Source organism: Colletotrichum siamense, assembly GCF_013390195.1.
Source record: "Colletotrichum siamense strain Cg363 chromosome Unknown KSG_Cg363_contig08, whole genome shotgun sequence".
In the NCBI taxonomy this organism is placed as follows: Eukaryota; Fungi; Ascomycota; class Sordariomycetes; order Glomerellales; family Glomerellaceae; genus Colletotrichum; species Colletotrichum siamense.
Window position 1 is genome coordinate 2,047,979 of NW_023501021.1, and position 10,222 is coordinate 2,058,200.

General features: G+C 50.5%; 3 protein-coding genes across 3 annotated transcripts; 2 read left to right on the plus strand and 1 right to left on the minus strand.

Annotated features, from left to right (window-relative positions):
* Positions 1-1,290: 1,290 nt before the first annotated feature.
* Positions 1,291-1,893, plus strand: CGCS363_v012137 (uncharacterized protein; the record flags this gene model as incomplete). The annotated part of the gene is made up of 4 exons (XM_036643986.1): positions 1,291-1,328; positions 1,382-1,512; positions 1,569-1,627; positions 1,678-1,893. 4 exons carry the CDS (start codon positions 1,291-1,293, stop codon positions 1,891-1,893), a joined length of 444 nt encoding a protein of 147 aa, XP_036490926.1.
* Positions 1,894-2,319: 426 nt separating this feature from the next.
* ytcJ-1 (putative amidohydrolase YtcJ) lies at positions 2,320-4,399 on the minus strand (the record flags this gene model as incomplete). Its single annotated transcript, XM_036643987.1, has 2 exons — positions 2,320-2,832; positions 2,891-4,399. 2 exons carry the CDS (start codon positions 4,397-4,399, stop codon positions 2,320-2,322), a joined length of 2,022 nt encoding a protein of 673 aa, XP_036490933.1.
* Positions 4,400-6,029: 1,630 nt separating this feature from the next.
* Positions 6,030-6,860, plus strand: CGCS363_v012139 (uncharacterized protein; the record flags this gene model as incomplete). Its single annotated transcript, XM_036643988.1, has 1 exon — positions 6,030-6,860. One exon carries the CDS (start codon positions 6,030-6,032, stop codon positions 6,858-6,860), a length of 831 nt encoding a protein of 276 aa, XP_036490932.1.
* Positions 6,861-10,222: the final 3,362 nt, after the last annotated feature.

The following is a 10,222-nucleotide window of genomic DNA, read 5'->3' on the forward strand; positions in this document are numbered from 1 at the left end:
CACTGCTTTGAAACATGAAACATATTAAAACGCATAGATGAGCTACATTGAGTCCCAGACACAGTAGTGGAAATATCGTGCTATGCCCGATGAACAAGATGTCTAAGTGCACTTCTATGTCCAACCACGAAATATGACTATCAAGGATTATCAACAGCAAGTAACGTGAGGCATTTGTCAATGACTTGGGCAACCACAACTCTTCAATAAGCGACCTCAGTCATGCGATCCGGCCTGGTAATCTTGCTTTCCAGGGCAGGCCAACCACTGGTTCTCTGTGATTTGGGAAGTGAATCGGATGGTCATGAGAAGGGATCGTTGAAAGACTCGCGGAGATCGGGGCTTTTGAGAACATCAGTTGGCATCTTGCTCAAGTCCCTCAGATTCTACATCTTTCCATCACTTCAAGTGTACAAAAGCAGCCAGGTATCCATCTTGTTGTCGGAGCGACTCGCTCACCGCATCGTGAGGGATATCCTGAGCACCGTTCCCGAAGTTATAATGAGTCGCCCGCACACTGCTGATCCTGTCCCGGTTGGGGATGAAAATTTTACGAGCTCAGAGATGCAATTGTTTCGACTTTGGAGGTACAAGATGGTTGGTCTCTGCGCTTGGATTGTATGGTAGCATCATAGCACAACTACCACAAATTCACCATAGAACATTCCATGGTCCAAGTCGTTTTCGTCGTTTCAATTAAGAATCTTGGCATCATGTTTGTTGATGCTAAATTCCTCGCCGGCTCCGCTTGGGGTATGTTGTCGTGTGCCGTCACGGGTCTTCGTAGCCGGCGTCCCCGCCCCCGCCGCCCGGAACGAGCATCGGGGGGGGAATACAGGGGCGATTTGCCCCACTACGAATTCTGGCTGCTCTTGACTCAAGAGTCAACACGACTGGCAGTTCAGATAGTGTTCATTTAAAGTTCCAAAAATCCCCATAAGGAACTCAGGATATGCCTGACTGGTGATTGGTGCACAGAGGATTTAAATAGGCATGTCCTTGGTCTTGGCAATCTACGAATGTACCGGGCGGGCCGGCTTGGCGTTGGGTGGTATTATTTTCGTGACATATCGGGCAGGCCGATTCACTGGCGCTGATCTGAACGTTTCTTGCTCGTCTGTGGCCCCTTTGCTGTGTTTTGGGTGTTGTGAATTTCAGTATATAGCTTCATACTGCTTCCTTCAAGTTGGCGAGGTTGAATGATCACACGACACTCGTTCTCTCATCAATCTGATCTGCTTAACTCAATACACTCTTTTTTCCACACTTAACACATCCTAATAATCAACAATGGCGAGAATTCTCGGTTTTCTGGCGGTCCTGTTGATGTACGTTGACTTCCGGTATCTTTCTTTTGCAACTGAGGACTTAACTCTTCCAGGGCGGCCAACGTCAACGCTGCCAAGCACCGCCTCTGTGCCTGTATCACCGACCAGGGCGCCATCGGCATGCAGATCGACGAAGAGGCCTCAAAGGCTGTCGTCAAGGGATCAGAGGGAAGATTCGTTTACAGTAAGCTCTTCCCAACCCAAGATACCCCTGACAATGCCACTGACCAGTTCCCATAGGCGACGGTCCTTGGTTCACGGACCCTCTTATCCACGACGCTCCCTACAGCGGCCCATACGTAAGTTTTTCTCGTGCAGTCATTGATGGCGCATTGCTGATGATAGACAGTTCCACGCTATTGATGGCGACGTCAACGGTGCTAACGATGACGGATGGCTCGGCGGTAACGAGGTTCACGGACTTTGCGGCAAGCAGTTTGCTGAGAGCTCTTGCTGGACGCCCTCAGACATGTTCAACTGGCGCGGTTGTGGTGCAAGCCAGGTCTGCTGGACCTCGAAGGCCGACAGAACTGATGGTTTCGGAACACCCTTGCCCCCCGCTTAAGAGGCCAAAAGCGAGATGCACTTATACGTATACCCCCATAATAACGGCGTTCAAAATAGATTCTGGGTTTTCAGTTAGCATTTCGATCTTTATTGATGAATTGATTGGAGTTTTGACAGGTGACTCTACTCAGCAAGTGCGCCGAATAGCCACGTACCAAATTGAACACCAGTCTCGGCCTGGCAGCCCAACGTGTTAACATACATGACGTCTCGGTAGGAAAGGCAAGAACAGTAACATGCACCTAAGATACTTTGAGTTACTACGAAAGTGAAAACTCCTGCATCATCTATTGTCTTTATCTAAGAAGGAGTTGCGGCAATGTTATTCGGCGAAGGTAATGGGTGTACAATGGTTCTCTAGCACACTCTTCCAACCACATGTCAGTGTTCATGTAGCCGGCCGTTCTCGTCGAAGTTGCATGTTCTAGTGTGCGTGTCCATGTCCACAACCCTGGCGCTTCCTCATTCTGACAACCTCGGCGCGTCCCTGGGTGTCGAGATGCTCACCGTGGAGCCCGCCAATCACTCTGCGGGCCATCTTCGCAGTAACGGCGTTGTTATTGGGGAACTTGGGCGCGATGTCTCTCCCAAAAGTAGACTGCGCACCGTCCTCGAGGTACACAATTTCACCCCCGAGCATTGTAAGCAACACCTTGTTACGCCCGAGCTCCTCATCGGGCACTTCAAAGAAGTTTTTCTCGGTGACGATGATATCCGCAAGTTTGCCAACCTCGAGAGAGCCAATTTGCTCATCGGCCCTCAAGAGTTTGGCTCCGTTGATGGTGGCTCCCTTCAGGACGGACTCGCGGGAGATACCTCTGCCAGGGAACGGTCCGTCATAAAGCTCGCTGAATGATGCGGCAGAGTTGGGGTTGGATGGGTCACCCCGGCGCGTAACACCGGCCTTGAGTGCCAACCACACATCAAGGGGATCGACCTAAGGTCACAAATCAATCGTTTGAACTTCAAACAAAATATTTCGAGAAGGAACTTACAGGCCAGTCGCTACCGTGCACTGTGGGGCGTCCAGCTGCTTCGATCTGTGCATAGGCATCAAGGTTGCCCATGCGATATTCGCCAATGCTGTTGAATGTGTCCGGGATCCACATCGGAGCTAGTTGAGAGAACTGGTATTGGAACACCACATCAACGCCGAGCTCCACGAACCGAGGCCAGTCTTCCTCAAGTGTAAGACTGGCGTGGGCGAGAGCGAGGCGAATCGGGGGAGCATGGGGGTGATTACGCCGGAAGGCATCTGCAGCATCCAAGCTAACGTGAACGGCTCGGTCGCCATCAACATGGAGTTGTGCATCGACGCCGCTCAGCCACAGTTCTTCCAAAGTCTTGGCCAAGATCTCAGGGTCCCAGTACAAAGGGGCGATAGCACTAGGATCAGGTGCCCATTCCTGCGTGGCGTTTGTGCCGTTGCGTACAGGGAGCCAGAATGGATCTGTGTTTGCTGCTGTGCGGGCGGAGTAGGGCATGATACCGTCCAACAAGGCTTTGATTGCCTGCCATTTGAGAGTTGGTTGGGCAGACACGGTGGAGTTGTCATTTCGAGACGCGAGTAGGGCGATGGTTTCTGCAACGACGGCGTCGACAGCCTCTAATGTCGGTGGTGGCTGGACGCGGTAATCAAAATAGCCACGCGAGCTGAGCTCAGAACTTTCCTTGAGAATGTTCCAAGGGCCCCAATGCTCGTTGGTAGCTAAGGCGTCTTGCCAAGTGGTGATTCCGTTCTGCCGAAGAATCTGGAGCGCGGCACGCCCAGCTTCGGCGTTTTCCTCGTCAGTGAAAGCAGGAGGGCCAGCAATTAGGATGTTGGCGCCGTCGAGAAGAACACCAGACGGCTCTTGTGAGTCCGGAAGGTGTTCAATTACACCGCCAGGGGGATTAGTCGTTGCTTCGGTGATGTTGGAAAGCTCCAGTGCACGAGAGTTGAGAACGAAGGTGTGGTAGTCATTCGACCGGAGAGACATAGGCCGGGTCGTGTTGAGTGTATCAAGGTCCGCTTTGGTAAGGCTTTCTCCGCTGAGAACCATGGCAATGTAGTTGAGATTAACAGCGTCAAGCCAAGTGTCTTCAGCAGTGTCATCGGTGTCTATGCATTCCTGTAAATGGTCCAGGACCTGCTGACGACTGAGGCGTTGGTAGTTGAAATCGCATTTGAGGAGGTTTTGTCCCGCCTGCAGCACATGCATGTGCACGTCGACGAATCCAGGCATTGCCATGCGGCCTTCTAGGTCAAGAATTTTGGTATCATTCCCAATCAAGTGCCGGGCCTGAAGGTCATCGCCAACGTAGATGATTGTGCCATTTTTTATGGCCAGAGCGCTGGCCTTCGTTGAAGAGGAGTCCAGGGTGTAGATGGAACCGTTTTGGAAAATGAAGTCGGCGACATGAGGCAGAGCTTGTTGACGAGTTTGATGCTGGTCCACTGAGGAAGGCGTCTTGCTACTGGCGACGAGAACAGCACCGCTAAGAAGCGGCAGTACCAATCTCATGGTGGGAAGTCTGATACGAAGGTCAAGTGCAATTTTATGTGATTCAATGGAGGATGTAGAATGGTGATGGGATCAAACTGAGAGTCTGCTGATATTCAAGCCTGGACATGCTCATTTATATCTGATCAACACCGCCTCTGAACTTCGGAACTTTTTTGATTCATCAAATCCATTTGATCTCCTAAGCCTGGCGATCTCGGGCTGTGCCAGCACTCTTGACAGCAATATCGCACAATCGCTCTGTTCATAACGCGATCGATGAGTCTCAACAGGTAAGCCAAGACTTACTTGCGTACTCTCGCGATTGTAACTGGTGTCAACTCCAGCCTCCGCAGTATCCTGTGCTTTCGAGACAGGGATTCATCCGTGGTTTATGTGCAGTTCCCGCGCGGCAAGTATACAAGGAGATTTCTCAAGCGTCAGACCAAGACACGGCCAGCTTTGTCGCCTAGAACTTGACGCTACATGCCCCCGAGTTCCGCGATGGCGATGCGGGCTTGGCGCTCTTTTTCGGAATGAGAGGTCCAGTTCCGGCAGCACGATGAGGTGCAGTTCTATGCTTATTTTCATCGTAGACAGAGTTTGACAGGGTATGGCAGAATCCAGGGTAACGTATGCATCCCAACGGTCCGCAACAGCGCGCCCGCGTTCCGACATGACAGCTAGAAACTTCATTTGCTAATCTATCGGAAGCTATGACTGGCATGAGATGCACTTCCTCGCGTTCCCATTGTAGTTGCACAGCACAGCCTGGTCCCCGCCTCCTTGGCATTCATCCCACCGGCTCACAACTTATCGTCTACACTCCGTTGCGTTGACAGCGTCCGCCCCCCTTTTTTTTCCCCGCTTATGCAAAAACATGAAAAAAAGCCAATTTTACGCTGTGACGCGCATTTCTCTGCATCGCACGCAAAACGCGTCAAAGTCATCACCAACACCTCAATTGCCGTCAATCACTATAGTCCCAGTAGTATTCAAACGTATAACTACACGATAGAGACATAAGGTGTGTATTTCATGCTTCCGTAGCAGTCAATCTACCCATCGAGGCATTGCCAACCCAGCTAGTCACCTCATCCCCATACCATTCGACCAACAAAAGGTCTATTTTCGTCATGAGAGATCAAGATGACATTTGCTGAGGAACAGAAGAAGAGACCTGCTGTATGACTTTATATATCTACTCAGCATACGGTTTGTATGGCTCTGAGTAATATATAAGCATACCAAGGGGCTTGATACGGTTCTTCAGAGCAAATGCTTTGGCAGTCAACAGGATTAATGACTCTCCTGATAGCTCAGCTTGTTCACGATATTGAGCAAGAGTCTACTGCTGTATAGATTGTGCCCTGTTACTTACAGTTTGCCGCTGGTCAGTACATGTCCGTGGTTTATTATATCAGATACATCGAGAAAGACGCCGGGCGACGACGACGATACAATGGCGCCCAGAATATCGAATCTACAGCTATCGACGATCGCGATGATACTGCCATTCGAAGACCAAAAGACCCACGAGCTGGCAAGTATCGTTGGCTGTACCGAACGAACGATTCGACGACATAGATCACGACGTAATATCACTGGCGAAGTGCAGAGATATAAGAGGTGCCGCCAGAGTCGACAAAAGATGGAAATATGGCATCGTACAGAGCTTCTTGAACTACTGCAGTACCGCAGCGATCTATCTCTTGAAGAGATGCAAGATTTCCTATTTGAAGCCTTCGAGATCCAGATCAGTCGTTCTGCAATCAGTCGACAGTTAAACTCAGCTGGCTGGACGAACAAGAAGTCCAAGATTATTGCTGCTCAGCGAAGTGACGAACTACGATACGAGTACTTGTACCGTATACGACGATATCGCCCCGACCAGCTGGTATTCGTCGACGAATCCGGCGTCAATAAGGATACTGGGATACGGAGGACTGGATGGGCGCCGAAAGGGCTTGCTGCGTTTCGAACTGCAGAGATTGATCGGTTTCAGAACTCTCGCGTACAGATCCTGCCAGCCCTCACGTTGAGCGGTATCCTACACTTGACTACGTATTATGGTACGACTGACGGCGATGGGTTCTTTCGTTGGCTACAGGAGTGCCTTATCCCGAAATGTGGGCGTTTTCCAGAGCCAAACTCTGTCATCGTTATGGATAACCTCTCCTGCCATCGTATACCTGAAATCGAGGGTTTATGCCGGGTATCAGGTGTCCATCTCGAGTTTCTGCCTCCGTATTCACCAGACTTCAACCCCATCGAAGAGTACTTCGGCGATCTAAAGCGATACATCAGGAAGACGTATTCGAAGTGGAACAACGATGAGAATGACACTCGGGATTTCATGGAATATCTACGTGACTGCGCTATGGAGATTGGGTATCGTCTACCCCAGATCGAGGGCCATTTCCGCCATTCGTTCGTCAACTTTGATGGGACAGAGCATATATTTGACGATATCGAACTATAAAAGGGAGGATTTGCTGCCAATATTGAACATCAGCAAGCAATCCAAATTTTCATCGTGCGTTCGCGCGCAATAGATCTTAATCGTGTCGTCATATGATGGTCAATCATCAAATCCATGATTGTAGCCAACAAGATTGCCAAAAGGTTAGCCACAAGCGCACCAGAACACAAAAAATATACCGTCGTCCATTGTTTTCGTCGGTAGCTACGTATACATATCAATTTTGCCTGTATAACGGCTGAAACGCGTTGTTGATGCTTGTGACGATGATTTGTGATGATGACACGTCATCACGATCAGAGACTTCAACCATAGTCAGAGACTTCAACTGCCCCTAACCAGTATCGGGATGGACCGAAGTGTATTGTTTGCAGATCCAAAATAACAGTAATTCTATTGCTTTTATACGTATAGAGCGGCAGTGTTGAATCTACGGCTATGGGTAGACTTTTCCGTGGTTGAACACGTCATGCAAAAAAATCGCGCATACAGTCAAACTTCACACCACTCTTGCTGTATCACTCTTCTTCGTTATCCTCCTCCGAGTAATACGTCTCTGTTGACGACGTATCACTCGAGATTTCAATCTGATTGTCCTCATCGCCTTGCTCGATTTCGTCTTGTTCGATCTGTAACTGCGTGGGCAGCATCTGCGACGCTGACAGCAGTGGTGACGAAACGAAACCAAAGAGTTCCGAAACGCCTACAAAGTTAGCCATATTCGACAGTAAACAGCTCTATATACACTCACCACGTCGACCAACTTCAACTGGCGTACCACGGATCTCTTGCTCGATGGATTGACGTGGCACTAGGGCGTCGATATGTCGGGATGACCCCAACTCGCCTGAAACTAGCGCCGCAGAGTTTTCAACTGGCGCCGCCGCCGTCCCTCCTGGCAATCCAGCGTATATTCTTGTATAAACATCTCCTTCTGACTCTCGATGGTTTGAATGAAGTTCAGAGTGAGATACCACGTCGGAGAGGGCGTCAGACTGCCCTCCGTAGTAGGCGCTGTTGTCTATGAAGGATTTGATCGAGTTCCTGACATCTTCGGTAAGATCTTGAGTAAAACCCTGTTCAGTAAACCAAATATCTGGTAACTTGCGAATTGCCCGCAAGCTACTGTCTACTGATCGCAGTTTCTGTAGCTTCTTTCTGAACCCTTCGTCGACGTTATATCGCTTGCCGCGGACGGATATAAACCACTTGATGAAGCTGGCCACTTGATCTAGAGCTTTTCGAGGCGAATCCGGTACCACTGGCGAGGACGAACGAATCGGGAGTGCGATACTTGGTTGACGAGTGCTTGGAAGGTTCAATGGCGGAAGAGTTGGCAACGAATACTGTGAGATGTTCGCATATGGCCAATATGCCGGCGGCGGCGGCGCCGGCGGCGGCAGCTGTACGTATGGGTTAGGATATTGAAGATGACGATCTGGCGCCCCCGCGTTGCCGTATATATTGACGATGGCGTTGCTGTTGGCGTTGGTTAGGCCAGATCTTGACCCTGATGATGGAAGTGCGGCATTTTCAGCCTTCTCTTCCGTCATCACTGTCGTCTCCTGGTTATCATCAACCTCCACGATATTCTTACTTCTCTTGCCCTGGCGTTTCTGATCCTCTATAAACTGGTCGTGAAGAATCTCACCAAGCAGTTCTTTAGGTGGTTCCATATTGTCAACGCCAGCCTGTCCAGTCATAATAGCCTTCGCCCACTTCTCTATATGGTGAGATTTGATCTTGTAGTGCTTCTGGCCTAGTATATAGCACCAGTTGAACTTCTCGTCGCCCGAACTATTCTTACATCTCTGGTACTCTGGGCAGATGTGCGTACGGAGAAGTTGTCTGTGCATACCCTCCTTCCGACGCTCGACGTTTGCAGGATCGTTAGCCTCACGATCGATCGCCTCTTGCATGCCGGCTGAAACGCCTGCTCGGCCACCTTTTCGAGGCGTTCGTACGCCAGTCACTATACCACCAGAGATTGGTACGGCGCTGTATTGCCACTTGACGGTGAGGTGGACTTCACCCCTCTCTTCAGCTTGTTCAAGAGAGGGGACAATATCAACCCATGGAATACTTGGCCAAGTGACCCCTCCAGTAGACGGATAGACCCGAGTGAAGATTGGTGTTGGTTTAGATGCGTTGGTGGGCTTCCTCCAAGCAACGACAACAGCGATATTGGCCTTCTTCACAATATACGAGTGAGCCACTTCTGCCTCAAGTTGGGCGCCGCTGTCTGCCTCCCAGTCTCTACTATTCGCATCTAATACAGGAGCAATACTGAATCTGTTATACGCGATGCTCTCGATGGTTAGATCGAGAACAGGTAAACCGTTACCCTTGAGCGCTGGGCCACGGGTAACCTGGATTTGTAGCAGAGTTGGTTCCTCGTTACCCATATCGTCCTCCTCTTCAAATACATCGTGGAACGACATAAACGTATCATCAGCGCTATGGCGAGGGGCCGTAGGCGTATCGTCCGCAAATCGAGTGGTTTGACGAGGGGTTGGGTTAACTGGGGTCGAGTCTGGTCGAAACGGTGGCATCGACGAAGGCAGAGTACTTCGGAGCCGGATCGTATGCGGCGGATCCTTCTTTCGCTTCCTCTGCGTTGTCGTTGCTTTTTGGCGAGAGGACGCTTTTGGAGCTCTTCGTGATGACGGAGGGGCTATAAGTACACGCTTTCTTCGCGATGTAGACTCAGCCGCCACCAAATCATTAGTCTCGGGTCCAGCCTCGGCGACGATAACCTCCTCGGCGGCCTCCTCGGCGGCCTCTTCGGCGGCGGCAGCCCGGCGAGCCCTCTCGGCGGGCGTAACGATCCTGATCGACGGCGAGGCAGAGCGTTGAGGAGGATCTCTGGCGGCGTCCTGTGCCAGTTGTTGTATACGTCGTTGTTTCCGCGTACCGTTGGCGATGGGTGACGGACGATGCCCAGAAGGGTCATCATCCGCCTGCCGAGCCGCGCGGCGGCGTTTAGGAGGCATCACGATGCCCTCAGATAATGAGATTCAATAGAAATAGATCAATTGAAGCCATCAGAATAGGTCAATTGCCGTACTACGAATATCTACGTGGCGTTGGGCAAATTTTCATGTATATACAGGGATTATGCGTGCGTAATTTCGGCAAAAAGGGGGGGCGGACGCTGTCAACGCAACGGAGTGTAAGTCGACTCTGCATTTTGGGAAAGAGGTGGATCTCAGGTGGTAGCCCTACCTTTGAAATTCGTGTATCGAGGACTCTTCTCGCTGCTTGTACCGTGATCGACCTATCAGAACTCGAATAGCCTTTGCTAGAGAGATCCGTCAATCCTTGGAATGATCAAAGCTTGTTGGCTGTGTCAGCCAACGAAG